Consider the following 25350-nt stretch of genomic DNA (forward strand, 5'->3'; position numbering starts at 1 on the left):
TAATTCCGCAGCGCTGTACAGAGAACTCACTCACATCAGTCCCTGCCCCATTGGGGCTTACAGTCTAAATTATCTAACAGAGACAGACAGAGGGAGAGACAGACAGACTAAGGACAGTTTAATAGCAGCCAATTAACCTACCAGTATGTTTTTTGAGTGTGGGAAGAAACCCCACACAAACACAGGGAGAACATACAAACTCCACACAGATAAGGCCATGGTCGGGAATCGAACTCATGACCTCAGTGCTGTGAGGCAGAAGTGCTACTGTACAGCCCACTGGGACCCTAGTGTGCGCGTGTTAGGGAACTTAGAGAAACTGTGTGCTCCAATGGAGCCGGGACTGATGTGAATAATAAAATATTCTCTCTACAGCGCTGTGTAATACAGTGGCGCTATATACATCAAGGATATTAGTAACAATGTGAAGTGCTGGGTAGTGGACGGTATTTATCCAGTACATAGAAGAGGAGTGATCCACTCAGCCGCAGTGTTATCCATGTTTAAAACTCAGCCTCAGCCCCACTACCAAAACAATGCAGAATGTTTAAGTAGTGATCTGTTGGCAGTATAGTATCTGGCTTTCACTTGAATCCATTATAACGTACAAGCCTTTCTACGCTGTGCACAGTACTGGTGTAATAACACGCTTTATAAATAGTATCACATACAGGTTTTACCAGAACTGAGCATACTCTGCAGGGTTTCACAAATAATACTTACGTATCATATTGAACTTTCAGGTATTTCAAATTATAGTTCACTTACCTGGAATCATAAGCATTCATACAATGAGTTTTACTGTAATAGCCATTAACATAGCCATGAATCGCTGTTATATATATTTAGAGCAGAACTAAACTGCAGTCAATATTTGTCCAACATAAAATAAAAAGAAACCTATATGTACCAGACAACATGTACACAACGTGCAGGACCTACTTTCCATTGTATTGGTATGACACCAGGGGAAAGGTGCCAGCTGCTACTTAGCACTGCCTGTCTGCGTCTTGGAAACGTTGTGATTTATAGCTTTACTAGTAAATCATTAGACAATGACAACACTGAAATTAGACACAATTGTATCTGGAGAATTTAAGCTACCTTGTCTCTAACGACTACCATTAAATAACTCAGGAAGTTTACAAAGAGTGATCGATCCCAGCGTGCCTCTTTGTGAGCAGAGAATACCAGGACATCACATCTTTTGCACATAATGATTTAGGACCAAAAGGAAAACACAGAGTCTAAAAACAATTTTGGTCACAAGTTTAATTGATCTCTAAGGCTAAGAGTCAAATTACCATCTGTAAATTAGTTTCATACTACAAATATGTAAAGGTATGAGAACACATTAATGGGGCATTAAACTGCATCTTTGTCCTTTGCACACAAGTTAACGTGTGCAACTAAAGCCAGAGCCCCATACTGTATTCAGGCTTCATCTCGTGCGCATTTGTGTGTTCCACGTTTATTACCATCGGAATGTTCACAGCAGCAGGTGATGCGTGTGCTGATCACGTGGGATTCACTGACTTGTACATGATTATATTGGGGATGACAGGAATAGTGCCATGATGTGAGACAAGGAATGGAGACAAGCAGGAAATCACATATAGGTATACATAATGGTACCTCAATAACAGTAGTGGTGCCAGGCTCATGTCAAACTAAAGGAAAGGAAGCCAATCTAATCATTCAAATTAAGACAGTAATTAGAATACTTAAGCTAACTGCTGCATGTCTATGTGTCGACAAGTTTCAGGTGGAAGAGGCAACATGCAGTCAATCCAAGCATCTTAATGTATGAAACAGTAGTGTAGTGACGTTGGACTTTAAGCTGGGTACACACTACACGGTTTTCGTCCAATAATCGGCTGAATCAGCCGACATACGACCGCTCGTTCAAAAGTCGGGTCAGTGTGTGTAGTGACACAATGGTCGAAAGTCTGCCCAAATGGACGATTGTCGCCTCATTTGGTTGGTTGTACCGTTTAATATTTTCGTTCCAATCTCGTTTCCGCTGTGTAGTGTGTATAAACTTCCGACCAATCCACAACAGTGAGTACGAAATTACAATCATTGCTCACGACAACATGGCTGTAAAAAGTCGATAAAGGGACGTCCGCTCTTCCCTTTATCGTCCTAAACAAGGCTAGTGTGTATGCAGTCCATGGACCGAGCGATCGGAACATCGATCGCATGTAAAATCGGCATAAAAAGTTGGTGGAAATTTCTGTAGTGTGTACCCAGCTTTAGTCACATTCAGTTTCATACAGAGATGAGCTTGATACCACCACCGTCATACACCCAACTTGCTGAAGCATCTTTCAGTAGATTTAAAGACACAACAGACACTGTACAAATGACAATAAAATGTCACTTTGTTCTGCCATAGTATGGTAACTTGGGGATTAATACCCCACAGAGTTCTAAGCAACATATATTGGTTTGGGCCCTCTCCTCTCCTTCCCCCCACCCCTGCTTGTCAGGGGGAAACAAAAAAAATAAATGGGTTATAGAAATATGGGCCCTCGGTGCCTACTGGGCCCTTGGTGGGAGCAAAATTTCCCTAATGGATGGTCCAGCTATGCATCAAAGCTTTAAATGAGTACAGTAACTAAGCTATGTTGTTTCACATAATGGTTTACTACCCCCCAATCCAGTACATCACATACAGAATGGAAACTAGAAGTACAATCCTTCTGGAAGTAGTATTAATACTATTTTGGGTGTAAAGTAGCAAAAGGCAATTTTACTCCAAATAAAAAAAAAATAGCTGTAATAATATACTAAATGGAAAGTAACTTTCTTTTAAGAGGAAATTTTTGCCACTGGAGGTTGGAAGTGTGTTATCTCACAAGACTCATTCAATGCTGTCAAACTAGATTCAATCCCTTTAAGGATTTAAAACAAAACCCAATTATCCAGCTAGCTTTAAATCCTTATACCAAATCAGGCAAAGAAAATACAGTTGGCGTGAACCATTCCCTATACAGTGTGGGACGTCAGCCATTGAAAGCAGAACCTGAACACAAACCAAAATTACAATTGCTAGTAGTTCTGTCAGCACTAAAAAGAAATTAAGCTACATTCATGCAACCCATGTGCCATGATATACACAGCATTTCTAAATTGGGACATACACCCTTTAAGGAAAAAAAAAGCACCTCACACAGAAACACAACATGTCCACCATAAAATATACTGGGATGCTGCAGCTTCCCACAGTAAGAGCGTTGTCTAGGGGAAAAGCAGTTACACAAACTCACATACTGTTTCTATTAATTGAAAGGCATATTTCTCTCCCTCCCCTCCTGTTCAGCTGGAAGTACTAAAAAAATGACATGTTCTAGAGAATGAAATGCTCATGTTTCTGCCAAGGCATTGATAGAAGCTGGATGTGTAACCTCACAAGGGACAACTGAGGTAAGGTTATAGGAATTCCAGGCTATAGACATCACTTTCTCAACAAACAAGCTGAACACATAATATTATATTTCCTCAAAGCTAAAATGTTAGCACACGGTGAAAACATGGCTGAAAACGGCATATAGTCTTTATTCATTGTGTGACATGTATTGGCACTGGAAACGTGTCAGATTAGTTCAAAACTGGACAGCACAAATTATCAATTTAAACTGTTTGCACTTCTGGGGCTTTCAAGTATACCTGTCACTAAATGCTGTAGAAGCAGTGATTTTGAAGGAAGAACCAATAATTCAGCCTATAAATCCAATACAGCATGGGGGTACTAGTGTCCAATGAACGGATAGACTGCATGCTCAAGAAAATTGGCTCCGCACACACAATGAGGATTGTACGGAGGCACAAGAGACACAGAAGAGCAAGAGAGCAAAATCTGCTCAGTAATTAGGCAACAGAAATACTATCAGGAAAATGCACAGTGACCTGTAATGAAAAGCCACTCTATGATTACCATTGGACTGAGTTAAAAAGCAATTGAAGCTACAATTTTATATTACTATATAGAAAAGGCTGTGTATTACTGTGATATACATGATATAACCTGAGGGTTTATACTGGACTAAAAATGACCACTATTCTCTTTCATGCCATCTTGAACACAGTACGAGTGATAACTTGTTTCGGTACAGAAATACAGTGTGTGGATTGGAGGATTCATACACAAAGTTAGTGATGTCACAGACACTCAACTGACTGCATCCTTTGACCAATGTCAGATTGATGCCATTAGGACACGCTTCTAAAGATGTGGGAGAGGTTTAAGCTGGAGTATGGGAGCCATGCATTACTTGTTATCAGAAATACAGCTTAAAAAAGAAAAACAAAATTCAAACCCCCTCCCCCCCCCCCCCCCCCCATAGATCTCTAAGCACGTGGTACTATTTGATTGGCAGGCTGTTGTACATTTTAATAAATTAATGTACCCTGCACAAGAACTTGGACTTTAACGCAGGTTACAATATGAACAGGAAAATGACATAGGATTGTGCCAATCTGGCTGCTGCTTCAGTGTTCTGTGTGCAACTAAACTGCACCACATTGTCAGGGTATCAGTGCAAACAAGTGTACAAACCCACGGCAGGCAAAAAAAACCACAAACAAACAAAATACATACTCTGTGCGTTATACAAAGAGCTTGTTTGCTACTGTGTGATCTGTAAAAAAATAACATTTCGACGACAAAGTGTTAGACAAGTGCGGCAATATTTGATTTGTGTAGTTACTGCTGTTGTGTTTTACCATCATTTCTGGATGTGCTATTTTTGTGGAGTATTCAGCAGAGTCATCTACAGAAATGTGATGGAAATTCAGCAGTCTATAAAATGGTAAAAAAGAAAAATTTAAGGACAGCACATAATATTCACATTAATGAGACGTTTATGTGCTATACTGCAGTTATGACGGGAATAAAGCATGGTATAATAGTGAGGCTTTTACTGCCATAATCTCACTGCTAAATGAGCCATACATTCACAGGGTACAAGGCTTAAAGGGGAAACCACCGCAAGCCTTGGGGGGAAAGGCATTCCACAATATATTTAATGGACTACAGCTGGCACCTATAACCAGTATTTTCCTTTTTAAGAGGAGGAATGTAAATAATGCAAGGAGTCTTGGGAAGGATTTGATTTCCTATTTCCTCTGTTTTCTATCATTTGTCTCATGTCACAATGCCTCAGACAAACCTCCTACTCAACCCAAATCCTTTTCCATCATCTATCTTCGGAGGACAAAATAATCATATATTTGTATAACCAACTTGGCTTGTTTGCAAACTCGTTTTCTGAGCAGCGAATACACTGTAGATCGCTGAGCACATGGTGCTAGTTTAACTGATAAATTTGACCAAAAGGTCACTTATTCTAACCTGGCATGTGATTTGGGCTTTAATCTATGTTATAGTATGAACAGGAATATGGCATCATTGATCTCTATTCCAGAGCTGCAGCTTCAGGACTTTGCATTGTCCATGCACTATATTGATTTTAGTACAAATGTGTGCACCAAGCCACCAACATGGCTTGCAAAGAGACCCAAATACTGAAAGACTTTTTAGTCTTTAGAGCCAATGGCGCAATCCATTAAACTGGCAAGACGTTCCCAGATCATTTTTAATGCAGGTAAGGTTGGGAGTTGGTGAAAATGGGCAAGCCACGCCGAGCAATGTTTTAAGACCCACTGCTGGAGATCAACGGACGTCTTACGAGTATGAACGGTTAAACATGATAAACATGTGTCATATTTCAATCTGAAGAATATACTTTATATATACCCCAAACATTTGCTTTGCGTGAAAGAAAAAAATAAAACCAACAAGTCCCCTCTCAGAAAATGGCATTCTTAACACTGATATTTTAAACCTTAACTTAAACTAATAGAATTGTTCCTGCCTACCAAAATGCTATTTGGTTCCTGTATTCCACATGTTTTGGCAAGTCCTGTTATTAACATGGTTTGTGGACAGTTAGTAAATTTGTACAAACACAGTAGACTCTTCAGTAATGTATCACTAGGACATACTAATACAAGCAGCTACTTGTGTTTTCCAGGTTATGATACTTTTAACTTCTGCAGTGACTTTCGGTTTCGTCCAGATGAGCATAGCCTACAGCACAAATAATTACTGCTCTATTTTTTCCCCACGGTTAATCCCCAAAAGGCAAGTTATACAAGCAATTGCCATCAGGTTTTAAACAACATACTGACTATATGCAGGTGATAGTATATGAAGTAAGGAGAGAACAGTCTCCAAGCAGCGGCTTTGATAGACTGCTGGGAGCTTTCACTAAACAAGAGTTAGAGACATTGGTTATCCATCAGTGTCTGATATTTTTCTGTGACCGTCACCGTTTACCAAACTTTCACCGGCTTCACATAAGTTTTAGACCTCCACACAATATCAAACAGATGTGTTAGCTGATTCAGGAATCTGTTAGTCTGGAAGGAAATGCATCCATAACAAAGTACAATGTTTCAACTCATGAGTAATGTACAATGGAATTTTTTTCACGCTCAAACCAAGACAGATTTTCTTGTAAGAAACAAGGCTCCCTTACCATCAGGGGCTGGCTGGGCTGGGGGGTAATAGTCCCAGGGGCTGGTCCCATAGTGGGCTACCTTGGATTGGGTCATTTGTCTCGCCCCAGGCTACAGTTTGCCAGCCAGCCCCTGCTTACCATGCACCTCCTCACATCTCTGGACATCACTTTCCAATACTGATATTCAGAGGCGCTCAACCAGTTTGTTTTTTATAGTATGGACAAGTGTCAGTGGGCCGTTATTCTGGAGCCCCAAACACCAGAAGAGGCAGGTGCCGATAGCGTGTATAGCATCTGGGGTATCCCAAAACTAGTACTTCCCAAACAATGTCATAGTATAGCAGGTTCAATATACCAGACACTTTAAAGCTTCACTTTTATTGAAGAACTGGTGGGATTGCAGTAAGCGGATCTAAGGTTTTCCCATTACCCCTTTCAATCCACCACAATAATGTGGTTCTCAAATATCACAGATTTCACACAGAAGACACAAAGGGAAGTTTGGAATTTGTTTGCAGAAAGCGAGAAGTTAAATGTCATTTACGGACACATTAATAACGCTCTAGCCTACCTGCTATGTTATAAACAGCAATACTGGATGCTGAAAATGTCAAGTTACAGCTACATGGAGCACAAAGAATAAGCCTGCATCCCAGGTGATGGGGGAAAAACGCATTGATCTGGTCAGACCGGCCTCCACAGAGTCAGCTGAAGGGGGGTGGACAGGGTCAGACATATAACTTTTGCATTTTGGAGTCCAAATTAAGGTTTGAAATTTAATTTTTTTAGCATTTATATTTTTTCGAGAGAAACGGTCCTAACAAAACAAGCTGCCCCAATGCAGCAATTAAAACCAGATGGTAAAGAAATTCATAGCCCATGAAATATTTCAGTGATTAGTTTAACAACTCCTTCCCTCCGTTTCTTACAAAGACAAAAGTACAGGCAGGAAAACAGACACCTAAGAATGAAAAGGATTCGTATAGGTGTAATAACCCTGTATTCCCAGCAAGCATCTGGGTTTTCCAAGTGTGAGAGACCTATGATCTGCAATAAATATTCTCTTCCTACAAGGAAACACGGGTGGGTTAGACAAACATGCTCCTTGCTTATGGAAACATCATTTAATATACAAGAAAGTTTGGACAAGTAGGATTCTCAGGAAATACCAAATTGATTCCCGACTTGGCATTCCCTAGCATTTCTGCCTCACAGCACTGGGGTGACGAGTTTCCTCCGGGTACTCTGGTTTCCTCCCACACGTCAAAAACAAACAAACACAACAACAAAAAAAACAAAAAACAAACCATACTGGTAGATTAATTGGCTGATGACAGAATGAACATGTGTGTGTCAGAGAATATAGGTTGTAAACTCCAATGCACAGGGACGGATGTGTGACAAATATTCTCTGTACGGCCCTGCGGAATTGGTGTCACTATATGAAAAACGGCGATAATGATTACCATCCCCTTCTTACAGCGTACTCGTCTAAGTAATCTGGTCCTCAAGCCTATCTGAATGACGATAGACGCTTGAACAAGTCTATATGTAAAGATAAGCGCCCATTGCTAAAGAATGAAACCCAATCCCTGCATTTTTACCAGACGGTGTCCAAAAGTATATTAAACCATGGCTATCCTGAAACTCATCAAAGCCAGCACAAAAATGCCACAAAAAAAAACAAACTGCTTTTTCATTCTTTTCCATTTTGGAAGAAATTTAGTAAACAAAAATGTTATGCTGCAGCATATAATGTTTAAACTAATTTATATTTCACTTATTCAAGAGAAGACCATCATATTATTTTCTAAAGAATAGTTGCAGATCGATAAATGACCAACTATGAAGCGCAGGCTGATTACTGGAAAACATAAAAGCCTCCTGGGGTTCAACCTTGGAACACTGACTAACAAGTAACACTTTCCAACTCGAGATGAGCCACAAGGAAACTTCTGACAAAATCTATGACTTAATGACACCGCTGAGGGAATTTCCACCATTAACACTTAGGGTACAGAAAATTGCAGGAACTACTTTTTAGTTGACTGTAAGTCATTTGATATAAATGAACTCTGAAAACAGACTCTTTCAAACACTATCATTTTTGTGAGCGGAAACATAGCGTACAACGTACATGCTGGTTCTTGTCTTGACTATTCATGGTTAAGTACAATTTATTTTTATTGCAGCTTATGCTATAGGATATTTGCATCAGGTTAATGGAACCTAACCGATTTTTTTTTTACCAACGCTTGAAGCTGTGTTTTGTTATTAAGACAACAGCCGTTATATTTGTTGTTCATGAATATTACAGCAGGCATGTGTGAAGTTGCCTCTGTATACAAGTCACAGGATGAGACTCATAAGCATTTAAATGCCTGTAGCATGAAAAGCACACATCAGAAAACAAAACTGCTTTGTATAGCAAAGACTATGACCACAGTATTAGTATTAAAGGGACACTCATTTAAATTGGGCCGTTTGTGTGATCTTATTTTGAACACAATATAGTGTCTAATCAACAGGGGAAAAAAATGTTTTTAGCTTTATTCACTTTGAATCACCGTGTATGCAGGTCACCTATATCTCCATTTACTTTAGTCCCAAGTTAGATATAATACTAAAATGCACCTCCAAGACCAGCGTAATGTTAAAGTAGCAGTGTGGTGCCGAATGCATGGACAAGTGCATGATTTGTTAGACTTGGTGAAATAAGAATAAGCAATTACTGTTCTGAGAGCATAGGGTACATGTAACTAACTGGGATAAGAAAAACGCTGCCATAGGAACATATTGGAATAATGTAAGAAATTGTAGGTTTTCTTGGTTCAAGAGGGTGCTAACCTCCCATTTAAACAGCGTGTACACAACTCACAATAATGGAATGAATAATAATAAAATTTAGAGAACAATTTTTTAACACTTTCTCGTGTACTCCGTTTCACAAAACAAAACTAGTTTCCTACATTAAGGGTCTGATAATTCAATTAGCTGCAAGGTTCCATAGTAACCTTGAGCACTGTGTTTGTGTGCGCATAAAGGGCAATTATGGTAATGAATTTTACTCGCCCCTTGTTGCTGACTCAAACTCTTTACATTTTTGTGAATGTGATATTTTTAGCAGTAGATGGAATAATTATATGGATACTAGAACACACAGAGGTCTTATGGCGACAGCTCACTGATAGCCAGCTCTTTCAACGTAATGGAGCCCATATTGAAAATAAACTGCACAGACAAGGGGAGTTCTCACTATTTACAAACTGAAAAAATGAATAAACAAAACAAAACAAAAAAAAGCAATTCAAGTATTGTGGTCGAAAGTTTTACAGGTGTCATGGAAATCCAACCATGTAAAATGCAAAGTGCAACCCAGTTATTATTAGTCTAACAAAAAGTATTTATATAACCTTGAAGGGGACCATTCAGCAAGCACCAAAAAGTTTATGTTACCACTATCAATTGTTGTAAAGTTATTAAACTGCACTTAAGTGTACCTGTTGCTTGTACAGAGTGTAGGAAGCCAATCAATGGGATGAATAAATACACTGCTACAGCTTAAGTTGAGTACATGCTGCCTTGGGATTAGTATACAATTCATTTTCACACACCTACAAAACAGACAGGTTAAGCAACGAAAGTCTAATAGAAACCGGGACAGAACTGTGACCTACCTATTGCCACAGAGCAAAAGTGTGTACACTGCAAGCTTCTAAAATAATTGCATAACTACCATATGAAGAAACAACAGAGATCGACCTAAAACTACAGAATGACAAATGTACCAAGAATATTTTAACTCCTATTTTTTAATGGTGTTCTCAGTCTGAAGCATAACAATGTATTGCTTTTCTAAACGATGCGAAACACTGCCTGTATGCCATTGACGTGTTCTCATTATCCAGCATGTAGTGACACAGTTGAGAATAACCCTTCAAAGTCATGTGTTGAAGCTGCAGTTATACAAATGGAATTCTGGGAATTTGTTCTAACAAGAACCACATACAGTAGCTGTCATAACAATGACAGCAGGGAATAAATGTTACTCGGCAAAAAGAATTCGATCCCACAGGAAGCTAGTTACCTGCTAGCTCATGCACTTTGACATGCTTCAGGAGCAACAAATCCCTCCTTCAATTGCACAACACAAAACTAAATTTCCAGGACTTAGTCACATGTAGACAGCAAGGCCTACACAAACTACCAGTGTTTCGAGGTGTGCTCATAACTAATCTCTATTTGTAGATCTTTTGCTAATAAAAGAACAGAGTAAAAACTCTTCATGAACAATCCAAATCAATAGCACAAAAGTTGCTACTTTTAGTCAGGTCTGTGTTAAAAACAGAGGTAGGGAGTAGCAGGTCCTGAATTAGGATTACCAACCCTCTAAAAATAAGAAACATTTTAACGGTCACAACTACTATACCAAATTTTTTTGCAACAGTAAAGAGGCCTATGCAGTTCCACTTGCCAACTGGGCCATATTAGATCTAAATGGCCACGAATCACAGAATATGAACCTCAAATAGTTGTCGATTACATTGATATCTATTCGGTAATGATGGGGACTACTGGAAAATGCCATCAAGCGATAACTGCTATATGACCATGTGAACAATCAAGCAACCACAATATCTGTCCTGTATAGGTACCACTCGTTCATCTACAGCATCAAATGACTGGGTCTTTCCTATTTGACAGCAAACTGGATATGGATCTGCTGTACTTGCCCATATAGGCACCTTAAATGACAACAGCATCGACGAGAAAGAGCAGATTTTCAGCTAGGATTCACAAACCTATAACAAACAATTAACATGACGCCTGCTTGTGTGTAGTACGCCAATGTCAGGAGGATTGGTAACAGTCCTGAGTGTTTATCAGTTGCCTGTGGGATTTTAAAAAAAAATAATACAATCCAGAAATGTTACTAAGGGACATACTGCACACATTTATATAAGGTACTCTGATACACTCTTTTTTTTTTTTTTTTTTTTTTTTAACTATGGAACACAAATGTTGCAAGCTGGAACATATGTAAACATCTCAAATTTCCAAGTTTAATTTCAATATTTAAGAGCAAAACATGAAAATTCTCCACTTTAACCAGACATATGGGAGGCCAAATTGGACATGATCTGACCACTCCAATCACTAATTACAGTGGAATGACCTCACACCTGTATGACCAGTATACTGTATCTGGCCTCCCTGTGTGGCCAAACTAGACAGTGGCCCTTTAAATGACTGAGATGCTCAATAATGAAGCTTGTGAGTGGGGTCATCTTCCCAGGGCTCTAGCAGGGAACCCCATAGACTGGTATTACATACCGCATTGGGTCTGCTTTCTGTGATCACAACAAAGACAAAAGTCGAAAACAAACTAACACAAAGGCTAATGACACAACACTAGCCAATAAAGTGTGACTTTGAGGGATCGCTGATCCCTGTGGCAACCACATTCACAGCGAGTGGTGTATACAAACATTCAATATTGTTGTTTTTTTAAAAATATATAAACACTTCAAAAAAGTCCTTTGAATCTCTCCACATCTAAGTAATCGGGTAGATCCAGCCTAAGTGCTGAACAGGCTGATCTACATCCAATTTGTCCGCACATGAATCTTATGAGGCCCAATTAATATAGTCCGCTGTTAACCAGACTCACACCAGACCACTAAGGCCCAATCAGGTTTTTATCAGGATTGGAGACACTTTGAGCTGACATACACAGTGTTTTGAGATCAACTTGATCTAAAATGATCAAGTTTTCAATCCAAATTGCTGTCTTTTTACAGCGACACTTGTGCTTCTTAATCTGGAATTATCAAGGAAAACTTCAGAAAACTAATGGGCATATTTATGACCGATGCACACACAAAAAATAAAAAATTCTGTCTAGTCAACTTTAAAGCAAGATACATAACTTGTTGCTATAGGTTATATAGAGGCTCTGTAATACTGAACTGGCAAAATTATTTTTGCTATCAACTTTATTTGTGATGGAGGAGGTGTGTGAGCAGGAGGACCAGTCTCAAAGGGCAAATTCTTCTTTCCGGCTTGTGATTGGACCTCTTGCTCAAACACACACCGCTACCACCCCCCCCCCCCCCCCCCCCCCCCCAAGCTACAGGATTCCCGTTGGGGAGAAGGGGCACTCGCCTAGGAATATAGAATAATAGTATATGGTACTGCAGCTTTAACCTGTTTAATCCTGAAAATGTTACTTCTGGCTTGCAGTTTAGAAATTGGGTTAGCACCAAGCACAATGAAGAATGTTACTCTAATCATCTGTACCAATTCAGCTGGAAATCTATTTAAAACTATCCACTACTCAGTCAGCAAAGCAGCTCTTTGTAAGGATCACGCCTAAGCTCCCCAGCACTCCAGCTTCATAGCATGAGCTTATGCCAAAATGATACTGGCATATCTTAGGAACATCCAAATGCACAGTGTGTGTTCTCTGCTTTGTAACTCAGGAGTTTCCATGGCAACTATAAAGTAATGAGAGTGTCCTTCACATACAGGGAGGTTGAAAGTTAAAACATTTTCTGCAAATAGGATCTAGCAAGGCACATCTCTGTATCGCTATATACTACACCTCATATCGCAATGAAGGTTTTCACATAACAATAGTATGGAATGCAAAACTGTTTAATTGTCTGTTCATAAATAATTGTCATTTAAATTACTCCAGGAAAGACAAGACATATACGCTACCAAATATTCTCCTGATTCACTTCACAAATATTCAGTGATCTCAGGCTATAATCCACTACATCCTGTGCTAGTGTGGTGTAGGTACTCATATTACATTCAGGGGGTTCTAGACTAGTTAGCAGGTCATACAAGTAATGCCTGTTCCTCGAATTACTGACAGTTCTGAGAGACAGACAAATGCATTGCTCACCATGGGGGTCAATCTATTAGTGTAACACAAAGGAGCATGTGTAAGGTGACCAGATGTTTATGAAATATACATACAGGATGATCTGCTTCCTATGTGCCTCTGCTGAACAGAAATTTCACAATTCTCAATCAACAGTTTACCGAGTTCTCCACTGTAGTTTCTCTGTAAAACCATACAGCATAGTAGATATTGAACAGAGTTGTTTATACTTTTTAATCCATGCAATTTTTTTTTATTTTACTTTTAAAGCTGTACTATCGCCTATGGAAAAGATTTTACTGACATGCCCATCCCACAAACCAGTGTCCCAGGGATTGCTACAAGCAGCTGTTTCTTCCCCACCAGGTCTTTGACTGTTCTGCGATACAGAATTGGGGAAATAAAATTTAAATTGCCACCTTACAATGTTGTATGGGAACGGGAGCAAGAGATCCAATCACAAGCCGCAATCTCTTCATTGTGGCTTGCGATTGGTCCTTTCTGTAACACAAACATATCTTCCTCCTACAATGATCGACAGAGGAGACCAAGGGAAAATGGCTTCACGTAGCAGCCCCGTGGCTCTGGCTAGGGAGAGGGGGGCACATTAGGAAATTATAGAGCTTTAAATGTTATTAGTGAACACTTTGAAATATTCTTTACAAAGTAACACATTAAAAAGACGACTAAAAGCAAAAAATGAACCCACAATAAGTGTTGAGGTCAGGGCTTAATCTACCTTTGCTACTTCACCCCTGTCCATTTCCCCTGCGTCATCTGAGCTGGATGTTATTTTTGAAGGTGTGGGTCTTGTTCCTTAGCAAGGAAGTCTCAAGAGGTTGTCTGTATAGTTAACTAGAATGAGTAAGGGTTGGTACACACTGGAGCTTTTTCATTCAATCATCGTGCAAAACAGCCGACATACGACCGTTTGTTCGGATGTCGGCTTATTGTGTATAAATACACAATGGTCGAAAGTCACTCCAAAGTGCCGATTGTCGATTCATTTGGTTGGTCTTACTGCTTAATAACCTCTGTCCAATCACCATACGATTATGTACGTATATAATATTTTCCGGTTGATCCACGACCAAGTGCCGATAGTTCCTCTAGCTGCGACTGCTTTGGGAGCGTGTATGTAAATTTCTGATGCCTATAAGTCTCCAACGTGGTACGGTGTCAGTAGGTCAGTCAATTGGTAATTAGATGCTTGTAACGGTAACGTAATAGTAGCAGTCTACTACATTGATGTGATAGCATGTTTGCTTGTTTAGTTATACACCTGTCAGTATAGTCTACAAGAAGACACGTAGTTTTGTTTTCTATATGTGTGTATCGCATATGTCTGCCTCTATAATTATGCCCCCCTAGTATGCAATAAAGACATACATTTGAAATATAAAAGACGTGTATTAGATTATCCAACAGTATCCATAATAGTAAAAGAATTTGTTACAGTGTGGTTGCAAAGGATCGTGCACTGTAAACAAGTATGTGTTAGAGAATCATCATCATTTATTTATATAGTGCCCGCAAATTCCGTAGCGCTTTACAACTGGGAACAAACATTTATAAGCCAATACTGGTAATAAATACAGAGAGAGGGTAAGAGGGCCCTGCTCGCAAGCTCCCAATCTATGGGACAATGGGAGTTCGAAACACAGGGGCACGTGCTACATCATATTGCACATTGGACCAGCTAGAATGCAAAGGTAAAAAAGTGTTCAGTGGGCTGTGTGATCAGTCACACAGCAATGTTGGTCAGAGGGTTGTCGTCTTGTGTTAGCTGTGGAGAGAATGAATGAAGAAGACGTGTTTTCTTCTCCTTTTAAGAGTTTTTGGCTGGTTCTTGATGAACATGCTCGGCCTATTTAAATTTCTTGGGGATATCGCTACAGGGACCACATATGTCGTTTCAGTGTGTACGAAATCCATCTTTTAACACGACAATACGGCTGTTAAGTGTCTGTCTGGCCGGTCTTTCATTAATCTTTTAAAACGTGCCTACGCATGAATCGTCCAAACAATCGGACCCCCAGTCATTAGTAAAATCGTTGTAGGTGACAAGTCAGTCGGAAAATTCTTCATTGTGTACCTAGCCTAACTTACAGCTCAGACCCAATGCACAGATACAGCTTTAAGACCCAGGTACTAAATGCTCACAGTGTAACCAATTTGGAAAATCTTCAGTCTCTATTTAATCCCCATTCTAAAAAAAAAAAAACACCAAAAGAAATTGCTTCATAATTTCTACGTGTCTAGAAATCTGTATACGATTGTAATCTGTGAAGTTAGGCCTTGTTCATATGTCAAGCTCAAAGTCCAATCTGCTAGAGGAGCCTAGGAATGAAGAATCATCCAGTATATTGTATGCATGTTTGGTATGTATCTGTACACTTGTGATATTTTAATGAAATGTACAATTACGTCCCTAAGTTGTAATGGAGAAAATATACTTTCATCTAAAAATTTTATGACTGGCACACACACATATACCACTTTTCTGTGAGGTCACAAGGGGGGGGGGGGGGGGGGGCAACGTAAGAGGTGAAAAAAGAGCGGTTTTAAAAGGTTATGCAATACTTTAAAAACAGTCATTTCTATTAAGATTCAACTTGAAATTGAAAATGTATTCATACATTTAGTATGATTTTGTATTATTCCAAAAGAAACTGTTTGCATATTACTTTGTGTCATTTTGTTATCTTATTTTGTATACCTTAAGCATTGTGGCTATTTTGCCACATTAAATTCCATTTAATAATGTTCTTAGCTTGGCTATTCATACACTACATAAGTGAAATACCAGTCATTGTACTATTTGATTTGTACTATTCCTGTAATGCCTTATTCCAGCAGCTTTATATGGTTTCTTTAGCCTTGCTCATGAGCAGAGTCCTTGGTATGGACTACACCAAAAATCATGGTCATTACTCATTTCCTGGGAGGTAAAAAATGTTAAGGAGGACCTGGGAAGATGTGACACAGAAGTCACCAAGCTATACCCCTTGAATAGCTTTTTAAAAATGGAAACAGGCAATAGGATTTCTGCTGAAACATGTGTACCGGCAAACCCCAATACTATTTTCCAATAAAAATGCTTATCTTAATGTAGCCTTAATGTTATGGTGATATTATGATTATCCCACTTTATGTAATGGTGGACTAAGGGTTTGGATCCATAGGGAGCCTAAAGAACATCCACCTGTAACAAGTAATTGTCTGTTGTTACCAACGATCTAACAAGAGTGTTAAAAAAAAAAAAAAAAAAAAAAAAAAGTTTAATATAGGAGACCTGACAGATAGGGACATTATCAAAATTTCATGTTAAATTAGTCAGCCTTGTAAACTATTCTTCATGGATCTTGTCATTGCCTCAAACATAAAAAGCAAAACATACGTTTTCAATAGATGAGAAACAGAATCACTGCAAAGATTTAAACAAAAGCAGACAGTGTATATCCTGAAAAGACCCTATCCAGCATTGTGGCAACAATATGTTTTAACAAAATAAAAGCTAAAAATAAATAAATATAAGAAAATTCACACATTTATAAGTGAAAATGATACATTCCCCAGTAATCTGAACCCCAGCATAAACATTAAATCCATATCACGATATACACAGTGAGAATTAGAACTGTGCAACACGGGCATTTTAAAGTACTAGCGCTGGGCCTTTGAAACAAACTGCTTTTACAGAGTGTTTAAAGCACTCGGCGTGACAAGGTCTGCAATAATAAAACATCTCTATGGATCGGCAATTGACACCTTCCCAAAACACTGCAAGCTCGGTTTAAAAAGCAGTGCCAGCGCGTTTCTTGTGCTACACTCTGTGTTTAGAACGTCTTGCTGCCCTTTGCGAGATGTTGTAGAGCACACACACTGCTTAAATGCAGTGCAATAAAGCTAGCCACGCATGACAAAATTCCCATCCAATTAATAAACAAACAAATCAGTCAGGATCAGTGGCGAAACGAACATTGGTGAGGCAGGTGCTGTGCACCGGGGCCCATGGAGATAATGGGGCGCACTTCATGGCAAATGCAGAGGGACAGGGGCCCAGGGGTCTGTCTCCCTTCATCGGGGGCCCACAGCTCGCTAGTTCTGCCTCTGGACAGGATATAGGTATTTAGTAAAGCATGGTACCCAATGAACGCATCGACCTGCGTGACCAATCATTAGGTGGCACAAATTGTGTCAATGATCTGTTTATTCACCCCACCTACTGCACAACCAGATCTGTGATCATTTGTCTCCACATGCAATAAGACCACAGATAGAGTTATACCAAAGAAGTCAGTTTTTTTAAACCCATTTAAGCCTATTTAAAATATAGACTACAGTTTAAATACTACTTATAATAACTAAATACATAACTTCATACACGAGCAGTTTGTCCCATAAGACAGTCTGCCCCCAATGATTTCCAGTATCCGTTTCTCAAAATGTAAGCAAAACAATAAATAAAAAACACTGAACATAAATATTTACATTTGAGTATGGTTACTACAATTGGAAATTAGTGGAGAAGGTAGGGAGACCTCAATAACTTTGAACGAGCAGTGAATGTTGTGGTGCATTTGGCTGACGCTTCAGTGACCAAGACAACTCAACTTGCTAAAGTATCAGTATCTAAGGTGATGTCAACAAGGAACTCTGAAGGGAAACCATCATCACCAAAGGGTAACCAGGAAAGGAAGCACATACTGCAGCAACTTGCTATCCATACGTTTATTCAAAGTGCCAAGCAAAAATCAGAGGAGTAACTGCAGATCAATTTACTGCAATTTTCCATTTGTGGGTGCAAGTATCCCGCTTCATCCAAAACAGTCTGAAGAAAAACTGCACAACAGTAAATCATAGTCTAGTTGCAGAGCATAAATTGCACCTAGTAATGTACATTTGCAAGTTCAGTAATGCAACAAGCACAGGCAATGGACTAATGGGCAGTGTAGGAAGGTGATATGGTCAGATGAATCATTCTTCACAATGTTCTCGATAAACGGACAAGCGCTTACAAATCAACCTAAGAGACTACAGCCCTGAGCGCTTGTTTGCAACAGTGCTGTGTTGTGGTGGATCCATTATGATGTGGAGCACACTTTCTTTGCGTGGTCTGGGTGCAAATAATTCCAGTAGAAGGCAAGATCAATCCTAATAGCTACTCATGGTACCAAGAGACCAACTTCACTCCATGCTACAGCATTTCCTTTTTGACAGGAGGGGTGTCTTCTAGGATGACGATATTCAGTCCAGAGAGCAAGTGTGGTGGCCCAATGGTTTGATGATCATTGCAAAGATGTTATCCATATGTCAAAGCCTTCCCAGTCACCAGATCTGAACACCATCAAGCCGTGGCAAGTCACACTATATTATACACAGCATATGGTTGTGCAGTAATGCAATAATATAGGCAAGCTGAGGGTCTTGCTGTAATTTAGGATTATGGATAATTTCTGCATTAACATGCAAAAAAAAAAAAAGCAGGACTGGTGCATGGGAAGACTATGGGTTTGGAGTTGAAATATATTTTTCCGGAAATCTCAAAATATATCTAGTCCAGCATTAATGAATATGCATGACCACAAAGCATTAATATGATCATAACTAACCCAATAAGCAAGTTGCACTTACATCTAGGCATTGGACTGTACCATATATATATATATATATATATATATATATATATATATATACTATATATATATATATATATATACATATATATATATATATATATATATATATATACACACACACATATATACATATATACACACACACATACATACATATATACACACACACATACATACATACATATACACACACGTGCACTTATCAATTTGTTTCTGACATCAGAAAAAGCCATATGTTAAATACAGAAGTGTATATTTAATTTAGCACTCTGTTAAGAACATAAAAAAGATGTATGGGAGAGTAAAAGTTAAATATCAGTGGATGTATTGATACAAAATCAGAGGAAATTAAGTGCCTGTCCACTAAAAACCATCATAACCTGCTTGTGACCTTAAGAAGTACTAAAGCCATATATTTTACTACACAGATCAAATATGATTCAGTGAACAAACAGAGTCTTGGACTCATTTCCTCTATTCTTACAAGCATCCCAGATTCTCGCCATATGTGCTCACACCGTCTATTCTAATGGTAGACAGATTATAGTGTCTCCTGTGTGATGTCTTCATATGTCAAGATAATGGTGAAGGTTTAAGGTGCATTTTATAGAATTTTAGAACTTGCCTTAATATGTCATTTAGGGTATTCAGATAAGCGATCGCCTGTTGCCAACAAAATCTTCCCTGCATAATGCTTTGGGTTCACAGACACTATTTATACCAAGTACTTGAACTGTGACAAGATTTTCTACTTTACATATAAGGCCTACCTTATTACATTAAAGGATTTGTTTGCCATACAGATCAGGGTTTGACGGAGGTATAAAATGCCACTAAAAGTGTCTGGAACAATGTCCTGTGGCCAAAAATCAGTAAAAATGTATCAGTGACAAGAACAGGCCCTTGTGAATGCCTTATAATTAGCATAGTGAGGCCCTGAACAAGGGAGTTTATAATCTGGTATAGTTCCCTTTCAAGTAAAACAGGAGCTATTCCATCATGTCTCCATTTACACTGCAGAAATCTAATTCAGGATAAAATTAAACAAATAGTATTAAAGCAAGTACTGTGTGTTTGACTCTACCATGAAATTAGCAAAGCAATCAGGAGCCTGAAACCAAGCACATTAGTGATTACACAGGGTATTGTTTTGTGTTTCACACTGCATTGTTTGTATACCCATAGGCAAAACCAGGGATGAATATCAAGGAAGGACAGTACTGGGGGGGTTATCTCATCTTCCCAGATGGAACAGATTATTTCTTACCATGACAAATCATTGTCAATTGCATCAAAAAAAGACTAAATGTGTGACTGGTAAGGGAGCAGAGAGAGCGTGAGTGTGCGACTGGTAAGGGAGCAGAGAGAGAGAGGAGAGCGTGAGTGTGCGACTGGTAAGGGAGCAGAGAGAGAGAGGAGAGCGTGAGTGTGCGACTGGTAAGGGAGCAGAGAGAGAGAGGAGAGCGTGAGTGTGCGACTGGTAAGGGAGCAGAGAGAGAGAGGAGAGCGTGAGTGTGCGACTGGTAAGGGAGCAGAGAGAGAGAGGAGAGCGTGAGTGTGCGACTGGTAAGGGAGCAGAGAGAGAGAGGAGAGCGTGAGTGTGCGACTGGTAAGGGAGCAGAGAGAGAGAGGAGAGCGTGAGTGTGCGACTGGTAAGGGAGCAGAGAGAGAGAGGAGAGCGTGAGTGTGCGACTGGTAAGGGAGCAGAGAGAGAGAGGAGAGCGTGAGTGTGCGACTGGTAAGGGAGCAGAGAGAGAGAGGAGAGCGTGAGTGTGCGACTGGTAAGGGAGCAGAGAGAGAGAGGAGAGCAGAGTGTGCGACTGGTAAGGGAGCAGAGAGAGAGGAGAGCAGAGTGTGCGACTGGTAAGGGAGCAGAGAGAGAGGAGAGCAGAGTGTGCGACTGGTAAGGGAGCAGAGAGAGAGGAGAGCAGAGTGTGCGACTGGTAAGGGAGCAGAGAGAGAGGAGAGCAGAGTGTGCGACTGGTAAGGGAGCAGAGAGAGAGGAGAGCAGAGTGTGCGACTGGTAAGGGAGCAGAGAGAGAGGAGAGCAGAGTGTGCGACTGGTAAGGGAGCAGAGAGAGAGGAGAGCAGAGTGTGCGACTGGTAAGGGAGCAGAGAGAGAGGAGAGCAGAGTGTGCGACTGGTAAGGGAGCAGAGAGAGAGGAGAGCAGAGTGTGCGACTGGTAAGGGAGCAGAGAGAGAGGAGAGCAGAGTGTGCGACTGGTAAGGGAGCAGAGAGAGAGGAGAGCAGAGTGTGCGACTGGTAAGGGAGCAGAGAGAGAGGAGAGCAGAGTGTGCGACTGGTAAGGGAGCAGAGAGAGAGGAGAGCAGAGTGTGCGACTGGTAAGGGAGCAGAGAGAGAGGAGAGCAGAGTGTGCGACTGGTAAGGGAGCAGAGAGAGAGGAGAGCAGAGTGTGCGACTGGTAAGGGAGCAGAGAGAGAGGAGAGCAGAGTGTGCGACTGGTAAGGGAGCAGAGAGAGAGGAGAGCAGAGTGTGCGACTGGTAAGGGAGCAGAGAGAGAGGAGAGCAGAGTGTGCGACTGGTAAGGGAGCCGAGAGAGAGGAGAGCAGAGTGTGCGACTGGTAAGGGAGCCGAGAGAGAGGAGAGCAGAGTGTGCGACTGGTAAGGGAGCCGAGAGAGAGGAGAGCAGAGTGTGCGACTGGTAAGGGAGCCGAGAGAGAGGAGAGCAGAGTGTGCGACTGGTAAGGGAGCCGAGAGAGAGGAGAGCAGAGTGTGCGACTGGTAAGGGAGCCGAGAGAGAGGAGAGCAGAGTGTGCGACTGGTAAGGGAGCCGAGAGAGAGGAGAGCAGAGTGTGCGACTGGTAAGGGAGCCGAGAGAGAGGAGAGCAGAGTGTGCCGACTGGTAAGGGAGCCGAGAGAGAGGAGAGCAGAGTGTGCGACTGGTAAGGGAGCCGAGAGAGAGGAGAGCAGAGTGTGCGACTGGTAAGGGAGCCGAGAGAGAGGAGAGCAGAGTGTGCGACTGGTAAGGGAGCCGAGAGAGAGGAGAGCAGAGTGTGCGACTGGTAAGGGAGCCGAGAGAGAGGAGAGCAGAGTGTGCGACTGGTAAGGGAGCAGAGAGAGAGGAGAGCAGAGTGTGCGACTGGTAAGGGAGCAGAGAGAGAGGAGAGCAGAGTGTGCGACTGGTAAGGGAGCAGAGAGAGAGGAGAGCAGAGTGTGCGACTGGTAAGGGAGCAGAGAGAGAGGAGAGCAGTGTGTGCGACTGGTAAGGGAGCAGAGAGAGGAGAGCAGAGTGTGCGACTGGTAAGGGAGCAGAGAGAGGAGAGCAGAGTGTGCGACTGGTAAGGGAGCAGAGAGAGGAGAGCAGAGTGTGCGACTGGTAAGGGAGCAGAGAGAGGAGAGCAGAGTGTGCGACTGGTAAGGGAGCAGAGAGAGGAGAGCAGAGTGTGCGACTGGTAAGGGAGCAGAGAGAGGAGAGCAGAGTGTGCGACTGGTAAGGGAGCAGAGAGAGGAGAGCAGAGTGTGCGACTGGTAAGGGAGCAGAGAGAGGAGAGCAGAGTGTGCGACTGGTAAGGGAGCAGAGAGAGGAGGGCAGAGTGTGCGACTGGTAAGGGAGCAGAGAGAGGAGGGCAGAGTGTGCGACTGGTAAGGGAGCAGAGAGAGGAGAGCAGAGTGTGTGACTGGTAAAGGAACAGAGAGAGAGGAGAGTGTGTGACTGGTAAAGGAACAGAGAGAGAGGAGAGTGTGTGACTGGTTGAAGCCAGGAAGGAGATGAAAGAAAGGGTGTGATCTGTCTGCTTACAGGCAGTGAAACAATAGCAAACCTTCACCTGGCTATGTGTGCACACCCCAGCAGTGATACTACACACATACACACACACAATACAACCTTACACAGGCTAATCAGCTGCACAGCATGACTTCAGCTACACAATGACCCCTGGATCACAACCAAAACTGACACAGGTCACACCAGCATGCAAACTATACGTAGGGACTGGAACAGAATACACCACAATGCCAGTGTAAATATAATTTTGCCAAGTCTATTATTAGCCACAGAGGTGCGTACACGCAGGAGACCTTATATTAAAAATACAAACACGTACATCCATCTACCGATCATAATGGAACAGTAGTACCACGAAGTACACTACACATGTGCTAAACACACACTGCACAGCACCGAGCACCATCACAGCTCCAGCCACGACACCACCACCACCAGTGTAAGCCTTGTGGGTCACAAGCAGAGCCACAATGGTGAATTAAACAAACTACTCCGGACCTCCAAATCACCTTCACACCCCTCCCTCCGCCCCCTCCAAGCAAACAAAGCGCCTTCCCAGCGGCGCGGGGCGAGAGGCCACTCACCCACAGCTCCGTGCCCCAGCTCATGGCTCCGGCTGGGTGTTGGGTTGTGTCCGGGTGTTAGTGCAGAGGAAGGACGGGCGGCTCTGTCTGCTGGAGCTCTTTCCTTGTCTTGTGTGAAGCTTGGGAAGGTGGGGGGAGCAGGCGGAGGGAGGGAGGAGTGAGCGGGAGGGAGGGAGGAGAGCCGGGGTGGGAGAAGGGCTTGGGATGGGCAGGGAGGGATCATGGCATGGGAGAAGAGGTGGAGAAAGGCTCTAGGTGTTACCGTGAGACAGGAGGGCACAGGCTGCCCTGGCCGCTAGGGGCATCTCTTACTAGAGGGTAGGACACACTCTCCTAGATGGTATACTGACAAGTAACCCAGAAATACAGAGTTGTAGCAATACTAGTAGACTTCATCAAGGTTTAATATGTACGAAATAATAATAATAAGTTTTTAAAACAATTTGACCTGTTGATTGACTGAATGTCAGATGAGTGAGGTGACTGTACACAGCTGCTGCGTATTCTGAGGCTGGTGAGTAATGACTAGAACAGTGTTGGCTAACTTGTGACACTCCAGGTGTTGTGAAACTACAAGCCCCAGCATGCTTTGCCAGTAGATAACTAGTTGTTAGCTGGCAGAGCATGCTGGGACTTATAGTTTCACAAACACCTGGAGTGTCACAGGTTAGCCAACACTGGACTAGAAGTAGGACTAGTTTGGTGGCTGATAAGGATTCTGTTCCACTGTAGCCACACCTCATCATTTATTTATTTATATAGCACCACTAATTCTGCAGCACTGTACAGATAACTCCCTGAGCTGCGGGCTGAAATCCAGCGTTATAGGTACCGTATTAACGGTAATTACGTGCACTATTACCGTAATGACAGCAATAGTGCGCACGCCGCAAACTCATGACTCCAGTGCTGTGAAGCAGAAGTGCTAACCACTAATCCACCGTGCTTTCCCACCAGCAACTATGATTGTCACTGTGACTTATTATGTGAAAAACAAATACTTAAGAGTTAGCTGTCTTCAATTATTACAAATGTTACTTAGCCCAATATCCATATTGTACTGCACAGAGTCTAGAACATACAGTACATCAATATACCCACCACATCTGTTCCCAATGTCCGTAATGTAGAATTATATATATCCAACATAGTAGACCCTAAAACTCCACTGGTTCAACAGACTTGCATAAAGCTTGAAAAGTCAGATGCGTTCTCTGTACAGCGGTGCGGAATTAGTGGCGCTATATAAATAAATAAATGATGATGATGGAGAGATTGGTTCTCAATTAATGTACAGTGGTCTTGTACTAAAATACTTTATGGTGGTGCATGCTTCACAATACAATTGCATTTTTTTAAATATCAATAAAGGTTTTGTTTATATTTTATACAAAATGATGCTCATAAGGCTAACTGAGGCCTTATACTTACAACAGTATTGAACGTTCAAGCTCACATAGTAATCATGTAGTTCTTTCTGGTGGTATAATTAAAAGCCAGGAAGAAAAGTGTATAATCATACACTGTTTTGAAAATGTAAAAAAAAATTGTATAATCATGCACTATTTTGAAAATGTGTAAGAAAATTAGAGCATTTTACCTCAAGATATAAATTTTAAAAAAATATGGCGTTGGAGCAAACTTTCATAACAGAGTGATAAATAAAATGTCAGTATGATTAGTAAATAATAACAAATATACAGTTGTAGAAAAAGTGGGAGGTGAATTGTGTACATTAAAGATTGTGTTTTCTATAAACCCATAACAGGGGAAAATGCAGGATTTCTAGTAGAGGGGTTCAAATGCTTTAGCAGCCAATTAACCAACCAGTATGTGTTTGGAGTGTGGCCATTTATTTCAATAATTAAAGCTTCTCAACAAAATAACAAACAGGTTACAATTTTGATTGTATAGCTTTTAAAGTGGTAAAGCAGCTACCATGCCCTTTATAAAGTT

At 41.1% G+C, this 25350-nt stretch overlaps 1 protein-coding gene across 3 annotated transcripts in view; it reads right to left on the minus strand.

The window, feature by feature from the left end:
* FNBP1L (formin binding protein 1 like) overlaps window positions 1-23548 on the minus strand; it is a 92853-nt gene extending 69305 nt beyond the window's left edge. For 2 of the 3 annotated variants that reach the window (XR_012678485.1, XM_075182355.1), the window contains exon 1: window positions 23395-23548. Coding sequence is in view for 1 of the 3 variants with exons in the window: in XM_075182355.1 (XP_075038456.1) it covers window positions 23395-23418 (24 nt within the window). In the remaining 2 variants the exon portion in view is untranslated. The remainder of the gene's footprint in view (window positions 1-23394) is intronic. The other variant, XR_012678486.1, reaches the window with a different exon arrangement.
* Between the last annotated feature and the right edge of the window lie 1802 nt (window positions 23549-25350).

The sequence above is a fragment of the Mixophyes fleayi genome, chromosome 8, assembly GCF_038048845.1.
Source record: "Mixophyes fleayi isolate aMixFle1 chromosome 8, aMixFle1.hap1, whole genome shotgun sequence".
NCBI classification, from domain to species: Eukaryota; Metazoa; Chordata; class Amphibia; order Anura; family Limnodynastidae; genus Mixophyes; species Mixophyes fleayi.